This window comes from Schistocerca nitens, chromosome 8 (assembly GCF_023898315.1).
Source record: "Schistocerca nitens isolate TAMUIC-IGC-003100 chromosome 8, iqSchNite1.1, whole genome shotgun sequence".
Taxonomy (NCBI): Eukaryota; Metazoa; Arthropoda; class Insecta; order Orthoptera; family Acrididae; genus Schistocerca; species Schistocerca nitens.
In genome coordinates, this window is record NC_064621.1 from 608747150 (window position 1) to 608766934 (window position 19785).

The following is a 19785-nucleotide window of genomic DNA, read 5'->3' on the forward strand; positions in this document are numbered from 1 at the left end:
GTCAACTACACTGGTGGAGGTATGGAACACCCTATTGAAAGAACTCCTTGGCAACTTTGGGGTCAGCATGGGAACACATGGCAGAGCATGCACTAGCCTACTTGGTTGTCACACACCCTATCCCTATTAAGAACCATGCCCTGCCTTTTGTAATGTTTGAATTAATGCAGCCTGATTCTTAACATGTGCATATGCGACTTGATTTCTCAATTGGTTTCACTTATTACAAGCACCATAACTGGGAAAGGGGGGGGGGGTGAGGGGAAGACGTACATTGAAAGAGCAAAATGACATTTCCTTCAGTAATGATGCTAGTAATGAGAAATAAGGTTGCACTTGTATTGCTGAAGGCTCAAGATGTTTTACTGTAAATATCTGATGACTGTAGGCAGTTACCTTTGTAAAGTTCTTTTGTAATGTCCTTGGAACCATTGTAAGTCATGATGACATCAGTTTAATTATAGTTTTGAATGAAAGTGTCATTTCTGTTCATTTCATTGCGGTTTTTTTTTTTTTTTTTTTTTCAGTTACCTCCTGTTCTATACTGTAGCAGTTCTTTCTATCTATGTTCTGAGTTTCACTGAGCTACATTACTTGGCAGTAATTCATCACATGAAAGTTACTTTTGTCCTAAGATTTGCACACCAGAGTATATGGCAAGTAACAGCACTCATTGTATAGTCATATTACAAGTAGTAGTAATGAACTATTATTCAGTGCTTGCAGATGTAGGTATGTACTATCTTGGAAAATTCTAATTTAATCGATATTAAGCAACTATTGGGAGATAAACAGCAGCTATCTAGCATTAGTGAGAGAGAAATAGCTTATGTCAAAGTAAAAACAAACAATTGAAAGTCCAGCTTGGAATATTAACAATATTTTGAAAAGAATAGATTGCTATTCACTGTAAACATGATTCGTTGAGTTGCAGGGAAGCATGAAGAAAAGACAATTACATATGAGCTTCCAGCCGAAGCCTTCTTCAGAAAGATAGACGCACGCACACACACACACACACACACACACACACACACACACACATTCATAAAATCAAGCACACCTCACACACTTGTGACAGCTACCTCCGGTGTTCTGACCAGAATGCAACTGTGAAACAGAAGCAGCAACCTGGGACTGGGGCTCAGGGGCTAAGACACCCTATTCTCATTTTTTTACATCAACATCGTCTCTGCCATCCACTTCACCAGGGCCTCCTCAACTGAACACGCGATCTTCCTGGACATTGACAATCGTCTCTCTGATGGCTCCATCCACACCTCTGTCCACATGAAACCAAACCGCCAACAGTACCTGCACTTTGACAGATGCCATCCCTTCCACCCCCCCCCCCCCCCCCCAACAAACACACACACAAAACACCTCCCATACAGTCGGGCTACCTGAGGAGATGCACCTGCAGTGACTAAGAACTTCCTTCTTGGCCAGTATACTGAAGGTCTTACAAAGGCCTTCACAGATAGGCACTATGCCCCAGACCTAGTCCGCTAAAAATATTTCCTGTGCCATATCCCCCTCAATCCTCCAACCCCCCCCCCCCCCCCATCCCAAATAATCAGCTACAAATGAGCACCTCCTTTGTTACCCAACATCACCCTAGACTGGAACAATGGAACCACATCTTTCATCAGGGCTTTGATTATCTATCATCATGCCTTGAAATAAGGGACATCCAACCCAAGATCCTTTCCACCACTCCTAAAGCGGTGATTTGTCATCCACACAACCTCCACAGCATCCTAGCCCATCCCTATGCCACTTCCAAATCAAACCCCTTGCCACAGGGATCATATCCCTGTAGAAGAACCAGGAGCAAGACCTGATCAATCCATCCACCCAGCACTTCCTATTCCAGTTCTTCCACAGGCGTGTCCTACCCCCTCAGTGGCCAGGTCACTTGTGAAAGCAGACACGTTAAGTACCAGATCTGCTGCAGTCACTGCACAGCTTTTTATGTTCGTATGACTACCACTCAGCTGCAATGGTCACCACCAAACTGTGGCCAAGACCAAGTTGACCATCTTGTAGCACAATATGCAGCTGAACATAACATGCTTGATTTTTAATGATTACTGCAGAGATGGGAGTTATCCTTATAACACATTCTCTGCTCCCGAAATTATCTCGACCTCAACCTACAATAACTTCTGTCCCCAAACCCTCCACCCAATGGTTTCCACCCCCTCTGTTCTCTAACCTCCTCCCTATTCATATCCCCTCATCTTCATTGTGCTCTGCCCTCTGTCAATGCACACATTGGTATTTTCCCTTCCTTTTACACTCTACCTCTCCTCCCACTTCATCTCCCCCCCCCCCCCAATTGCTGTTTTAGTCCCTGCAAGCTCTGCCAGACAGCGATACTCTCTCCGCCGATGCAAACCCTGCTTCTACCCAATGCATGCAGTCTGGCCAAAGTGGCTGGAGGTAGTGGTCACGTATGTGTGTGAGGTGTTCCTGCCTGTGTGCACATTTTCCTCTCTTTTCTAAAAAAGGCTTTGGCTGAATGCTGAGTGTTTAACAGCCTTTTCATTGTGCTTATCTGTTGTGTCATCTTTACAGTGAGTAGCAATCTATTCTTGTCATAACTATTGATATTCCAACCTGAGCTTTCCAGCATGTGACAGTTGGCTTTGATGAGGTCTATAATTCTCAAGGCAGTACAGGATGTAAATACACACAAACCATTTCCTCCGGCACCCTGGTCATGTATGCTGCAGATGGGATTCTCACTGCCCATCTCAAGGCACGCTCGTATGAACCTGTGCAGCTTCTGCTCCATTTCAGCATCTCCTCTCTGAACTGCACCGAAGTCCAGTTCCGATTTGTTGTCTCCTTGTACCTGGGCAAATACAATCATTTTCATGAAAATACCACAGTGTTAGGTTCACAAATCAGCATCTTTACAGATTCTGCTCATTTCTCATTAATGGTGTGTGGTACAATTTTCTGGAGAAATTTCTTGCTCAGAAAGAAAGTACTGCTCATAAAAAGCGAGCAGCTGGAACAGTATGTGGTTTTAGCCCAGAACCCATCTCGTAAATGTCCCTTGAAAGAATTGGACATTTTAATCACCCTTTCACTACGTTATATCTGCTAATGAAATTCGTTATAAACAGTCTATCACAATTTGAACAGAAGAGTTATGTTGACAGCTACACTACCATAAGGAAAAAAAAAATATTTTTATTACTCATTACTGAACAGGCATGCAAAAAATTCTTTGCTCATTTGTTCAATAACATAAAATAAAATGTCTGTCACATGGCAAACAAATCTTTTCCAACATGTTCAACCTCTTTCTCGCAATTGGATGAAAGACAGCCATGTAAAAACATTGTCTAGGTAGTTAGTATGTACAGAACTCTCCACTGTGTGCATGCTGGTTTGATGGGGGTATAGAGTTGCAGAGAGATGTGCAAGCACAGAATGTCACCAAGGCGTGACTGCAACTGAACTTCTCCGCCTGCTGTGAAGGTGTTGCTTATCTTTTTGTGTCACAGCTTGGTGGTGTTTTGGAAGGCAAAGAACAAGAGGCACTGCTGACAATGACAATGCCTGGGAAATCCGGTTGAAGAAGCTTGAGAGATATGTCACTCTATTTTGTTCTGTTCTAAGGGTATGTTTGGAGATGTTCTGATATACTGTTTAATATGAGATCTGTTCAGCCAAAATTGTAATTGTCGTATTGGAACGACAAAATGCAGAAGAGTTACAGAAAGACGTTTATGTCATTTAGTAGCTTGAACACATCAAAGCTCTCTTCCAGCCCTCGAACTTCTGCAGACGGAGAAGAAGTCACATGGCAAGAGTTCATGCAACTGCATAGCAGGTCCACTGCACCATGACAATTCAAGAAAGGTGACTGTACAAGAAAATAACAAGCTAAAAACTATGCAGGATATCATCAGGCTGACAGATTATTTGGAGGGTAACACACTTCTGTGATTAGTCTAGTCGCAGAACAGCATAGTTACATTCCAATGCTCACACACAAATCATATGCATATAATCTGTAAACTGACTCATTCCACATGTAATTAATTAATTAACTAACTAACCAATAGTTAACTAGGAACTTGCACACTGGAGAGAGAGAGAGAGAGAGAGAGAGAGAGAGCGCACCCTACACTCTGAGCATCTGAAATGTTGAGCAGATAAATTATCTGCAGGCTTTAACCTCTTTGCATCATTAAAATAATAATAATTATGGAACTGGCAGTCACATTAGACCATAGAAGCAGAAGATGAGGTACCCCAGTACCATATTACTCTGAAGTCATGATCATTTGTATTGGTTTATACTGATTATTTTTCAAGATTATGGTCTTCCAGTTTAACAGTATAACCGTGGGGTCAGCTGGCAGAACTCTCCTGTATATAACAAAGATAATATATTGGAAAATCTCATATAAAGATGTGAAACAAATACTAACAAAGAGATAGAGGGGCCGGCCAATACTTACCTCAGCTCATTACAGCCGATAGATAACACAAAACAGAACAGAAAATTTACGTTCCTAGCTTTCGGAACTTTGTTCCTTCATCAGGGAGAGGAGAGGGGGGAAAAAAGGGGAGAAGGGAAAGTGGATTCAGTTGCTCACAACCCAGGTTATGAAGCAACAGGGAAAGGTAAACAGGGAGGGTAGCAAGGATGGAGGCATGGTTGTCAGAGGGAAGCCAAAGATATTCTACTGTTAAGTACCGTGCCAGCTTAAAACCAAAGAGGATGCATACAGAAGTAAAGAGGTATATAGTAAAGATAAACACAACTATGCAGGATGAAAAGATGCGTGAATGGCTAAACAGGAGAGGGAAAAAGAAGAAGACTGAAGAGTAAATGGGAGTGAGGCTGGTTAACGTAGGTTCAGTCCAAGGGGATGGTGGGATGAAAGGATGTTTTGGAGTGCAAGTTCCCATCTCCGCAGTTCCGAGGGACTGGTGTTGGGTGGGAGAAGCCAAATGGCACATACGTTGTAGCAGGTTCCTAGGTCCCTAGAATTATGCTGGACAGCATGCTCTGCTACTAGGTATTGGACATCTCCTACCTCTCCCAACGCCCACCCACCCAAAGATCTTCCAAAAACCTCGTTCCTTATCACACTTACCAACTTCATCCTCGCCCATAATTACTTCACTTTTGAAGGCCAGACCTACAAACAAATCAGCAGAATGGCCATGGTAACCAGGATGGCTTCGTCCTATGCCAACCTCTTCATGGGCCGCATGGAGGAGGCTTTCCTGAAGACCCAACAGCTGCTTCCCCTGGCCTGGTATACCGTATTTACTCGAATCTAAGCCGCACTCGAATCTAAGCCGCACCTGAAAAATGAGACTCGAAATCAAAGAAAAAAAAAATTTTCCTGAATCTAAGCCGCACCTGAAATATGAGACTCAAAATTCAAGGGGAGAGAAAAGTTTTAGGCCGCACCTCCAGATCGAAACAAAGTTGGTCCATTGTAATATGAGACACAATTTAGGTCGAATGAATGACGACACAGCTGCAGTAGTTTGGTTCGAGTCGTAAGCTTAGCAGTTAAGCTTTACCAGGTAGCCATTGCTATGCGTCAGGCGCTCCGCCCGTATTTATACGGGTGCCCTTCCTTTTTCAAGTGCTTCGTCTGGTTTGATTTGATTGCTTATTTTTCTTTGATCTGATAAGTGCCGTTCTCTTTGTTATAGGTGTTTACATCACTCTAGGCTGAAAATGCATTACTGTACTGTGTCATGCATTGTTTGTCGCATTCTGATAAAGAGTGTTTACGGCCTGTCGCCGCTCGCGGCATGGCTTGCTTTTGTGCGCACTACCGCCGCTTACAATAAAAAAAAGAGAGGAATTGTCTCAGTAACGAAACAATGGTAAGAGACTGCTATTTGTTGTTATTTACACTGCTGCTTTCTTTGATAATGATCAACAAGAACCCAGTAATAGACTGTGTATGACAGAAGATGATCTGAATGAGAGTTTAGGGAAAATTTTTCTGCATTTGAAAATCTTTGCAGGCGCCTCTTCAGTACATTACATTCTGCACAGAAATTAGAGTCATCTTAGATTTAAAAATCTAGTCAATTGCCGTGCTTCATTTCTGACTGTATCACTATTAGGCATAAGAATAATACGAATATAAACATGACATTATATGCATATTCTTCCGTGTTTGCGGTTGTCACACTCTAGTTTCGTAGTTTATTAGGCAGACGGGATTTAAATGAGATAGCAGCAAACATGAAACAAGACATGGCAAAATGTGTATATTCGTATTATTCTTATGGTGAAGAGAATACTGCATGTGATTGACAATTCATAAAAGTTACTATTAGCAACCATCTCTTCTCACAGGTAGGAAAAAATTCAGAACGTAGAGTTGGCCATATTGACAAACATCCCGAATAGTCTTGCCAGTCGGATTTTCGTAGTAAATTGAAATGCTGCTATATTTGAAGATTAACAATACGGAATTTGTATTTACTTCGTTGGATAATGTATGAAAATGCAGTGGTCGGAACTTGAGGCTGAGAAAAAAGCTCGTCTTCCACCTTTTTTTTAAATTTATTTACTGACAGTATTTATTTTTGTGCCTGCAAAGCATGCCTATGTAGTGCTAAATATATTCAACGGCAGAAGTTAGTTGTGGTGGCACCTACCAACATTTTTCAGATCTTCTGCTTACTTTGCACTCGATTCTAAGCCGCAGGCGATTTTTTGGATTACAAAAACCGGGAAAAAAGTGCGGCTTAGATTCGAGTAAATACGGTAGGTTTATAGATGATATCTTTGTGGTCTGGACTTATGGTGAAGAAACACTCCTTAATTTCCTCCATAACCTCAACTCCTTTTCGAGTCTGAATTTCATCTGGTCCTTCTCCAAAACCCAAGCCACCTTCCTGGATGTTGACCTTCAGCTTGTTGAAGCTCACATCCACCCCTCTGTCCACATCAAACCCACAAACAAACAACAGTACCTTCACTTTGATAGCTGCCATCCATTCCACATCAAATGCTCCCTTCCCTACAGCCTAGGTATTTGTGGCAAACGTATCTGCTCCAGTGATGAATCCCTCAACAATTACACCAATAACCTGACCAGTGCTTTCCTCTCCCGCAACTATCCTGCAGACCTTGTCCACAAACAGATTTCCCGAGCAATACATTCCCCCCCGTCCAACAACAATGCTCTTATCCCCAGACCACACAGAAGAATCCCCCTTGTCACCCAATATTATCCTGGCCTCGAATACATCAACAAATTACTCCACCAGGGATATGACTTTCTCAAGTCAAGCCCGGAAATAAGATCATCCCTTGACAATATTCTCCCCACACCACCCAGAGTTGCCTTTTGTCGCCCCTCTACCCTCCGTAACACCCTTGTACCATTGTCAAACCCTACAATGTTCCCAGACCACCTTCTCTACCCAGCGGTCCCTACCCCTGTAACCGACCCCGCTGCAAAACCTGCCCCATGCACCCCCCCCCCCCCCCCCGTCCCCGCCCCACAACCACCTACTCCAGCCCCGCTACCAGTAAAACGTACACAATTCAAGGCAGGGCCACATGTGAAACAACACATGTCATTTATCAGCTGACATGCTTGCACTGCACAGCCTTTTACGTCGGTATGATGACAACTAAACTGGCTGAGTGCATGAACAGGCACAGACGAACTGTCCGCCTAGGAGATGTCCAATACCCAGTAGCAGAGCATGCTGTCCAGCATAATTCTAGGGACCTAGGAACCTGCTACAACGTATGTGCCATTTGGCTTTTCCCACCCAACACCAGTCCCTCGGAACTGCGGAGATGGGAACTTGCACTCCGACACATCCTTTCATCCTGCCATCCCCCTGGACTGAACCTACGTTAACCAACCCCACTCCCATTTACTCTTCAGTCTTCTTCTTTTTCCCTCTCCTGTTTAGCCATTCACACATCTTTTCATCCTACATAGTTGTGTTTATCTTCACTATATACCTCTTTACTTCTGTATGCACCCTCTTTGGTTTGAAGCTGGCACAGTACTTAACAGTAGAATAACTTTGGCTTCCCTCTGACAACCATGCCTCCATCCTTGCTACCCTCCCTGTTTACCTTTCCCTGTTGCTTCATAACCTGGGTTGTGAGTAACTGAATCCACTTTCCCTTCTCCCCTTTTTTCCCCTATCCCCTCCCTGATGAAGGAACAAAGTTCCGAAAGCTAGGAACGTAAATTTTCTGTTCTGTTTTGTGTTATCTATCGGCTGTACAAAGATAATATATTCAGCAGCAGCAACTCCAGCAGTAGAGTACTGAGTTTTGTACAGTCTAGATGGCCCAACTGTATTCAAATACATACTGATGGATGGATCTAAGACCAAAATGGAATAGGGCATGCCTTCTACTGCACTTTCCCCAAAGCATAAAAAAAAAAAAACTGTGCCTTTCCTTACGAAATCTGGAAAACTACTGCGGACATCTTGGCTATTAAGGCCTCTATAAAATAAGGAATGTCACTATTTTTGAAAATTTAATGCTAACACTTAGCAAAAATAAATTACAAACATTGAAACATCACAACAATTACATGAAATAAGTAAGCCCCTGGCAAATATGTTGAATGAAATACATATTGTTGAGACAAAGCATTGAGATATTAACGTAATTAAGGCTTAGGCTGGGCACTATCATATCAAAATGGTGGATGCTTTTGTGAGGGAAAGAATTACTAAAGCAAACAAGAGAAAATCTAGGTTGGAATAATGACAATTATGAAAAGGATAGATTGCTACTCACATACAGAGGAGACGCTGAGTCACAGGCAGCTACAACAAAAAGGCTGTTATGAATTTTAGCTTTTGGCCAAAAGGCTTTCTTCTGAAGTAGAAAAAAACACACACACACACACACACACACACACACACACACACACGACTACCGTCTCTGGCCTCTGCTGCCAGACTGAATTTTTGAAATGCGCAGGTGGGAACACTTCCTGCAATATATCGTAAGCCATTGTGGCCTCAATCTTCACTAGTACCTGACCTTCACCTCCCTACATCCTCCCTACTGCCACTCCGATGCCACACAGCCTTCTATTCCACCAACACACCCCTTCTCTACTTCTCTCTTTTTCCGCTGCCCCCTCCCCCCTCAAATCACCCAACTGCACCTAGCAGCCTTGTCCTGCCCCCACCACATCCCTGCATGTGTTTTTGTGTTTTCTACTTTACAAAAGGCCTTTTGGCCAAAAGCTCAGATGTATAGCAATCTTTTGTTGTGCAATCTATGCCTGTCTGTAACTCAACTTCTCCTCTTTATGGTAAGTACAAATCTATATTTTTTCATATGATGATGTAAAAAATTACAAAAGGCTTTTTTCCAGCCACTTGGCTAATGAACACCAATTTCACTACTTTAGTCAACAAATGTGCGCCATAGGAATGCTCCACCTATTGAATCACTAGAAAGACAGATAGAGGTAGAGTTTACGTCTTAGTTCAACATGTACTCTCCTGGAAAACAATGGTTTTATATATGCTGAAAGTCAGAAAATTGTGTACTATATCCACCATTGAGATGCATTTAGGAGACATGTTTACTGAGTTATCTCTGCGGGTTAAAGTTAAAAACTATCCACTGGGCTCCAAGAAAAGTTTTCAAGTAGACAGCCTCAATATCATCAATTTGGTATTTGAGAAATACAGGAAAGAGTGACAGGAACTACATGAGCAACTTGATAAACAAGGAGACACAAACCCTGCTTCAGTGCATGGAATCAGCAACATTATTTACCAGACTTACAGTCCCTTTTAGTCACAGGCAAATATTGTTTTATACAATAGTAAATTATCCAACATTATTTGAATATTAAACTTTGTAAATAGAGTGTAAAGGACCTTCATTGATTGTCATTGTTCATGTAACACTATGTTTTAATATGTCTGTATTCTTACACCTAAGTAAGTTGGTACTAATAAGCCTCTGATTTACTTCATGTTTACTACTTCAGTAATTGTTGAAGAACCTAGCTAGCATGTCTGATAATGGTGTACTGTCTGATCTGAGAGGAGTGTTGATTTCCCTATTCCTTCAGGGTGTCGGTGGTTTTCTGCGTAATTTATGGAGTAGTTCAAGCAATGCAAACTGGCATGAGAGTTCATTAAGGTGTGACGTTAATATCTTCATAGCATTCTTATGTGATGTGCCATTTGTGATAAACTCTCATGGAGAAGCAATCATTGAAATTCTGTCTGCAAGCTTATTTGGCTTCAGTTTACATACCTTTGAGAGTAATGTGTGGTACAGTTCTAACATGTGGGATATCCATATGGAGAGCAAAAATTTGTCAAGTACTCAAGTACATATGAATCTAGTGGAGGTACTGCAGCAATTGAGAGCATTTTCTGTGTCCCAGTTCCTTCCTTCCTTCCTTCCTTCCTCCCCCCCCCCCCCCTCTCTCTCTCTCTCTCTCTCTCTCTCTCTCTCTCTCTGTGTGTGTGTGTACGTGTGTGTGTGTGTGTGTGTGTGTGTGTGTGTGTGTGTAGTTTGTTGCTGACACTGACTTAAAAATTGCAGATGTGCCTTAAGCTACTCCAAATCCATGTATGGTGATTGTGGGCAGTCACAGTTCATGTCTCATGGATTGTCTGTACTCACGGACTGGCGGTACTTCCATCATGTACTCATAGAGTTTTCCATCCTCACACCAGGGTCACCAGGTGAGGTATACAAATATTCATAGTTGATATATGAATTAGGATAGGTAGCTACTCACTACATAGAGGCAGCATTGAGTGGCAGACAGGCACATTTAAAAATATGCTAAGCTGTTCGACACAGTCCTCCTTCAATCTTAGAACATACAGCACAAGCGCGCGCGCGCGCGCACACACACACACACACACACACACACACACACACACAAGAGCCAGGCATGGATACAGTAGTCTCCAGGCACCAAATTAGACAACATCACCTAATGATGGCATCCAAGTTCGATGCTGAAAGATCGTGATACTAATGTCTGATGTACAACCTGTGAATTTTTGCTTGGGAAGTCTGCAGGCAAAGACACCTGACAATTCAGTCACTGGACTATATGAACTGTCCCATTCAGTGGTTGTGGTGGTGAAAGTGCTCTCTCTCCGACACCGAAAACAGCTCTAACTGCGAAGCTTCTAATGCTTTGGACGACTTAAAGCGGTGAAGTATGTGAATAAACTCCCACTTCTTTAACCATACAACTTACTTGAGATTGTCAAGCAACTTTCCTTGCTGGTTAGCTTGCTGCTGCAACCTCCTTTTCTCTTCTTCTCCGAAGTATATTTGCTAGGACCAGGAATTTCTCAAGACTCTTTCTACTTATAAAATAAGCAGACGTATGTAGTTTCTTTTTCTTCACTTAACGACGTATATTTTAACATTAAACTTTTACAAATCTCAGTCTCCACATAAACAAATACTATCAAGTAAGTCTCTTCGCATCTTCAAAGTGTAGAAACAAAGTAGATTTACACGTAAGGTAAGGCTGGCTTGATAACCATGTCCTTTTTCAATATGAATCTGAATATACATCTTGTCCTTTGCAAGTCCAAAACGAGCATTAATTAACAATATCTCAACTATTCTTTTTTTCCCCACTACAACCGTCAAAGTTATAAAACAGCGCATAATACATAAACACTCCTTGTTCTTTCACTACGGCTTCCATGGCGCGACCGGCAAACACTTGTTGGTGCCATTCGACTGCCACGTCTATAATTGTCTCACGATAAACTTCAAATCTGCACACACAGACAGGTGATGCGCAGTACATAGGCTCTCTCTCACTTATATTTAAAATATCATGTGTTCGAGATGGTAGAAGGTCGAGTGGTTCTAGAATTTACGCGGAAATCCTCGAAGCACTACAAGCTGTAGCTCCATATTGTCATAATTTAATTCAATTTCCCATTGCTCTCAAAAGTGTATATTTCATTCACAGTTTTATTCAGAAACATACATATGATGATTATTGGGCTTATAATGTAGGAAAGTGAACAGCCGTAACTCGTTAAGCAGTACGAGCATGTCTGCATCAGGCACATACCTCCACTGAACTGGCTGCTCCTCCTCCGACACCAATTCTGTAAACGGGTCCTCCAATCTTCACAACTTTCATTCCTGCAGAAAGCCACATGAAAATTTAAAACTTGCTTTACTTGTTTTTACACCTACTGTCTACATACTGTTGGGATAATCCTTGGCTGTGCTCTATGTATTGGATTGGGTGGTACATATATTAATTCTATTGAAGAAGGAAGTTACTGATTAAATTAACAGAACAGAACGGAACAGAATGCACTGGAGAGAAGAAAAAAAAAAAATCAATGGTTATTAATCAATGAAGACACAATGACACCAAATAGTGTCAGTATAAAAGAGTTTCAAAATGCTGATCCTGCAATGTGGTTTATTGTGACAACTGAAACTTTGTGCTAGACCATGACTACAACATGGATTTCTTGCTTTTTGCAAGCACTCACTTCAACCAGTAGGCTATGTGCGCAAGCCTCCAGGCCTGCCGCAAACTTTCATTCTGACTGATGTTTCCACGTACAGTTTCCGAACACTGCAACCACAAGTTCTTCCACATAGTGGAGGAATAGCACAACTGAGGGAAGAGAGTAGTTGGAGGGAGGACTGTGGATTGCTCTGCCAGAAATGATGTATATCAATTCCCTCTCGGGGAAGCCTTAACCCTACAGAGTAAGCCCCTTGGTGCTGGATAAGGGAATGATTACCACCAGTTCCTGGCTGCTGAAGTGTAGAAGGGAAATAAAATACATCCCGAGGACCAAAAAGGCCAGAGAGAAAACTCCGATAGCAAGTACAGCTTCAAAAGGCTAACAAGCCAGTAGTGGGTAAAATAAACAGTTTCAAACTTGCTACAAGCCTAGAAAAGAATGCATATAATGGAACATGACCTAACTATTCCCAAGGACACAGATTTGATACCTTTGAGGTACCAGGTCTGAGATGCTGACAGGGAAGGTGGAGGAAGTCCTGGACTTGAAAAATAGGATTGTCAGAAACCATTTGGAAGGGTGCAGGGAGTAGGGAATAAGGAATGGATATAGACTGTCGTGGAGTGGAATGAGGAAGAAGGAAGAAATGAAGTGGCAGTAGTTATGAAAGGAGCACTGAAATAAGAGGTGTAGGGAATAAGTGGCAGGATGATGAACACCAGAGTAAAAGTGAAAGGGAAGGATATGAAAATTCTAGAAGTATATGCACCACAAGGAAATTCTGTTAAAGAGGAAGAGGACTGCGAAGAGGAAATGCAGAGACAACCAACTGGTAAGATCATGGTAATGAAAGACCTAAATGCACACACAAGCAAGGAAAGAAAATGGCATTAGAAAGTACTGGAAGCAGAAGAGTGGGGAAGCAGAAGTGAGGGAGGACAAAAACTTTTGTAAAAGGTATAAGTTAACAGTTGGATACACCTGGTTTAAAATGAGGGAAAGTCAAAAGGTAGTGTGATAAAGCCATAACTTGTTGACTAAATCCATGATAGGCTACATAACATGTGATGAGATGTGAATATAATATCTTTCAAAGACCTAGATATCAACCATTGTGTTTTAATAGAAATAGTTAGAGGAATTAAAGAAGAAAAGTAGGCAGGAGAACAAGAAAGAAGGCTACGAGTGTAGACATTGAAAGAAGAGAGATGCAAAGAAGAATTTCAGAAAACAGAAAAGAACAACATGTCAGGCAATAAAATAAAGTCAGTAGAGGAAGAATAGAAAAATGTTCAAAACAATGATGGTGGGAGCTGCTGAAAATGTATGCAGAAGACCCAGTAATAAAAAAAATCATCCTGGTGGAATAACAGAGCAAGAGAGAAAATTGCAAAGAAGAACGAAGCATTACATATAAATCAGACAATGGAAAATCCAGGAGGGAATTCAACAATATTACGAAAACTAAAGGTGCTACTCACCATATAGCAGAGATACTGAGTCGCAGATAGGCACAGCAAAAAGACTCTCACAATTAAAGTTTTGGGCCATTAAGGCTTTCGTCAACAACAGATGACTGCAGTTGTATGTGTGAGTTGCGTTTGTAATTGTAGAGTCTTTTTGTTGTGCCTATCTGCGAGTCAGCATCTCTGCTATATGGTGAGTAGCAACTGCTTAGAAGAAGAAGGTGGCTAAGAGAGTGGTAGCACGAGAGAAGAGGAAATGAAAGGAAGAGAGTGAGGGGAGTAAGAAGGTCCTCTATGGAATGGTTAAGGCTAAGAAGAGAGACATGATGGATATTGCCATTATCACCAATAAACATGGAAAAGAAGTTGAGAACGTACAGGAAATCAAGGAGATGCAGAAGGGAGGTTTTGAAGAATTACAAAACCCCAATGGAAAGAGAGGAGAGGAAAATTATCAGCCTGGGGATGGATGGGATGTCTAGATGGACCTAATCTGGACAGAAGCAGACGAAGTATTAAAGGAATGGAATAAAGGAGGCTGATTCAGCTGACACAATGTAGCCAAACAGGTGCATATGCACGATTGTGTGTGTGTGTGTGTGTGTGTGTGTGTGTGTGTTCTAGCTTAAAAATGGATTCATCTGAAAGCTCGCAAAGTATTCCGCCTTATTTATGTGCCTGTCAATGACTCAACACCAGTACCATTTGGTAAATTGACATCTTCACTGTAAATTTATCCACATTCTACCAGAACTTAAATAATTCTGAACCATGTACAGAGTGATGGAAGCTTTTTGTATGAGTACAGTATGGCAGACGATGCAAGTGACAGGAATCTGCAGTTCTTTTCTCCACACCAGAGTTCTTCCTCCAACCAGGCAGCACAGACATCACTTGTGCACGTCAGTCTACCGTCACTGACCTTCTGCCCTCAGGTCCCTCTCAACCTGTGATGTGAGTGACCTGCTCCTCCCTCTCAACCTTCCCCAACCTATCCCTCTTTTCTCTGCAGGGGCGAGTTACCAGCTCTGTAAGGTAGGTAATGCGTCTTTTCTGTTTCTAAATGAGTGTGTTGGCAGTATTCTGAATTTCTCATTCCAGCCACGTGTTCTACCTGCATGTAATTTTACAATTTTCTCAATGAACTACCTGTCACAACATACAGTGCAACAAATTAATTTTTTAGTTCGAGTTATGACGTGTAATGTAACAGATTGAGATTCATCAAATGAACAATACAATACACATAGTTAATAAAAATAATGATACACTTCTACATTTTATTTTTAATACCTAATCTTTCAGTTCATAAGTGACTTCATAATATTATTAGTGCTATATAATGACACTCATTTTTCTGTGATTTTCATTTTATTTGCATTCGTTATTCTATAAATGTAATAACTGACTACACGAAACCATAACAATAATACTTAAAGACATTTAATTGTTAATTTCTGAAACATTTAAAATTTTTGGAGGAATGTTAACACCAATTGTTGTTCTGGCTCTTGTGGGTGGTGTCAAAACTCAAAGTAAATAGGGATTCCACCAAAAAAGAAAAGGTTGATAAAAAAGCGTCATTGTAATCACATTAATTTAAAATAGTGAGAAATTTTAAAGTGAATCTTGAAGCAAAATCATTGGGATGAAAAAGGAAATGAGCTGTTTCAAGACTTTTCGTTAAGAACCATCCTCCCAGACACAAAAAAAAGGGGGGGGGGGGGGGGGGGGTCACCTCAGGACTTCTGCAGTGAACATAAATAACATTTAAATATGATAACAATATTTAACACATCCAGTTCAACCAGATAAATAACTAAGCATTTATATACAGGGTTTTTCTAAATGATGGACCATTTTCAAAAATTCATATGTATTCAAGTACAAGTTCAAAATGAACAAGCTTTATACCAATGAAAAGAGGAAGTTTCAAAGTTTTTGGCAGGTGGGCGGTGATGGTTTCAGAAGCAGCCGGTAGAGTTTGTGCGGCAATAGGGCTGTCATTCCGTTTCACTGTTAGTTGTGAGTGAGATGGTGACTGTACAGCACAAGGTGTTCTGTGTTCTTGAGTTTGTGAAAAGTGAGTCGCAAATTGCAGTGCAGTGGGCATTTCGTACTAAATCAAGTATTCAACCAACAACTCGCAAAAGCATTAGCTGTTGTATTAACAGAATCTTCCATCGCTTGGTAGAACAACATTATAATAAATGAAAAGCACCAGTTTGCTTTTGTTCTACAATATTACATTTATTGTAGAGCAAAAGCAAACTGGTGCTTTTCATTTATCATTAGCTGTTGGTTTAAGCAATTTAAACAGACTGGGAGTGCTTGCAAAGAAAAAGCACAGGCCGACTGCATGTGTCAGAGGATGATGTCTGATGGATTCAAGAAAGTTTTGTGCACAGTCTCAGTAAGTCTACCAATAGAGTCAGTCGAGAACTTGGGATACTCCAACCAACTATATGGAAAGTTCTGAGACAGAGTTTGCTGTACAAGACTTAGTGATTACAACCTGTGCAGGCTCTCACTCCCAATGACCAAGAGAAGAGTCTCACATTTTGTGGTTATGTGCTAGCAAAGATGGAGCATGACGCATTTCTAAAGCATGTAGTTCTTAGCGGTGAAGCAACGTTCCACATTAGTGGAAAAGTCAACAGACACAATGTTTGCATATGGGGTTAGAAAATCCACATTCACCATTGCAACATGAAAGAGACTCACCGAAGATCAACGTGTTCTGTGCCGTATCCTGTACAAAGGTTTATGGACCATTTTGCTTTGCAGAAAGAAATGTAACAGGAATCATGTACCTGGACTTGTTGGAGCAATGGCTGTTTCTTCAAGTTATGGAAGATTCCCAGGACTTCATTTTCCAATAGGATGGAGTTCCACCCCATTGTGCTAATGATGTACAAGGCTTTTTGAATGACTCCCTTCCTCAGCACTGGATCGGTCGCAGGGGACTTGAGGACCTGGCTCTGCACTTCTGAGCACTGAGATCTCCTGATATCACACCCTGCAACTCTTTCTTATGGGGTTATGTGAAGGAAGTTGTTAACGGTCCCGCCTGTACCAATCACTCTGAACAATCTGCAGAACTGGATCACTCCTGGCATTCACTCAGTAACAGCAGATACGCTTTCGCGTGTATGGGATGAGTTTGGCTACTGCATTGATGTTTGCGGTGCTGCCAACGGCGATCACATTGAACATTTATCACATTTCTAATTATTATATAATTATTAAAAACTAATTAGTTACAAATTATTAAATTTACTTAAGTGATATCAAATATTATGAAAAAAATAAAAACTTTGAAACTTCCTCTTTTCATTCGTATAAAGCTTGTTCATTTTGGATTAATACTTGAATTAATACGAAGTTTTGAAGATGGGCCCATCATTTAGAATAACCCCGTATTATGTAAGGAGAAGGTATATTGCTACTTACCCTAAAATTGATACTTTAAGCTGCAGACAGGCACAATTAAAAGACACTTACACATAAGCTTCTGGCCTCAGCCTTCATCAGAAAAAGAAAGAGAAACACACACACATTCATTCACACAAGCAAGCACACCTCACGCAAACATGAAAGCCATCTCCAGTAGCTCGGGCTAGAATGAATAGGATGCAGCTGTCACATACCACGGAAACAGCTATTTGGAGGGGGCGGGGATGGGAAAGGGGTAACAATGTGCTGTCCTCTGTCAATGCATCCACCTATCCTTCTCTACTCCTCCCCTTTTTGTTCCATCCACTCCCCTTTTTGTTCCATCCACTCCCCCGCCCTCATCTCCCTGCTCCACAGTTTCCCGACACTGCACCTCTTGGCAATCAGTTCCACACTCCACAAGCCAGTGCTCTTTTATCCCATAACCACACCACTATACCCTCCCCTTCCCCATCCCCTCCAGATTGCTGCCACCATTCTGCATGACAACAGCATTCTGGTCTGAGCTCTCAGAGATGGCGGGTCACGTGTGCGTGAGGTGCGCTTGCTTGTGTGAATGAATGTGTGCATGTTGTTCTTTTTTTCTGACAGAGACTGTGGCCGAAAGATAATGTGTAAGTGTCTCTTAATTGTGTCTGTCTGCAGCTTAACATGTCATCTTTAAGGTAAGTAACAATCTATCTTCTCCTAGCATTGTTTATATTCCAACCTTGGGTTCCCATTGTTTACGTATTTACATAACGTTTTCCTGCTCCAGAGCTCAATTTATCATTTTGCAGGACTCACAATATTATAATGTGGATACCACAAATAATTAATATTGGTGAACTAAAATTGTGTGTTAAATTCTTGCGTACACTTCGAACAGGAGTGTTACACAAACATCACCAAAACTGATCGAGTGATCACAGAGGGTAAGCAGTCTGCTACTGACATGCTCCTTCACTCTACTAGAGGACAAAGTTGGGAACTTTTGTGTGGCCTCTCTGAAACTGACAGGCAGAAATGTCGAAGGGATGAATGCAGATATGTGGAACTTACTACCATGAGTACCACTGCCAGCAGCATCAGTCTCATGCCTCATGCACAACACTTCCCAGTAGTGCAGAATAACGAGTCTTTAGTAAACTACTGATCCATTACCGCCAAGGTGATCGATTATGACTAAACTTTTCGTAGCAAATCAGCACAGTTCACAGCAGAAAATTCAGCCATACACTAATTTGCCACAGCAAATAAACCTTTATCCTTTAATAATGCCAACAGAAATTTCTTGTGTGTGTGTGTGTGTTTGCTTTCATCAACACTTTTGTGTCTCCTGCTACCGACTGAAGGCAGTCAAGGAAAAAAATTATGTAGCTACAGCATGATGTGTACCTAGCTGGTTCTGGTCTAAATCAAACCACTTACTTGTTGGAACAATATGAGTAACAGAAAGCACTACTCTATAGTTTTCACTAAATTAATGTTACGGGAGGTAATGCTCCATCAGTAATTCAAGGTGGGAATAAGGGGACCAAAGACATTTTCCATTTTAAAATCGAATGCATGAATATCTGTGATGTCTTTTCTTTTTACAGAATAGTTAAATACTCAATTACCTAGCCAACAATGACAACTAATCCCAAAGGCTATAGTATATAAAAGAACCCAATAAATTATACAATATATTATTATTACCTACAACCCGAAACATATTAACAAAAACTATACAAATGGTATTGCAGATAGCTGTAGATTATGTTTTAAAAATACTTTAGGAAGAAAGGAAACAGATTTCGTACCTGACTGTTTAACAAAGACTTGAAAACTACATTTTGATAACTAGGCTACAACACACATAATTCAAAAATAAAATATATGATTCTTCCATTCTGAAACAAAACTGGCACTTAAAATTTCAATAGGTTTTAGTAAATTGTAAGAAGCATTTTATTTCAGCAGCACATCACCTTTCTCAGGCTTCATCTTCTCAATCATATCAGCATCGAGGGCACCCACACCTCCACTGAACATAATGGGTTTGATCCATTCTCTCCTCTCATTATGCAAATCCTCCATACCAAAGGTGCGAGCAAACCCACATATTACAGGCTCGCCAAACTTATTTCCATAATCTGAGGCACCATTGCTTGCTTCAACTAATATTTCCAAAGGTCTTGCAAAGTTATCTGGGTATGAATATGATTTTTCTTCCCAAGGAAGATTATAGTCTGAAATTTTTTGAAAAATACAGCATAAAAACAATAAATATTCATAAAACAAACAGATAATAATTGGTCATACTGTCCACGTACAGGTTTACACACTGAATACAGCATAAGCATAAAAAGCAGCTTTAATGTGGGGCAACAAAGACACG

At 41.1% G+C, this 19785-nt stretch overlaps 1 protein-coding gene across 2 annotated transcripts in view; it reads right to left on the reverse strand.

Annotated features, from left to right (window-relative positions):
• Positions 1 to 19785, reverse strand: part of LOC126198502 (phosphoribosylformylglycinamidine synthase) — a 214493-nt gene that overhangs the window by 110744 nt on the left and 83964 nt on the right. For both annotated transcript variants that reach the window (XM_049934881.1, XM_049934882.1), the window contains 3 exons: positions 19376 to 19636; positions 12084 to 12157; positions 2704 to 2860 (listed from right to left, as the gene is read on the reverse strand). In XM_049934881.1, the coding sequence (XP_049790838.1) occupies positions 2704 to 2860; positions 12084 to 12157; positions 19376 to 19636 (492 nt within the window). The remainder of the gene's footprint in view (positions 1 to 2703; positions 2861 to 12083; positions 12158 to 19375; positions 19637 to 19785) is intronic.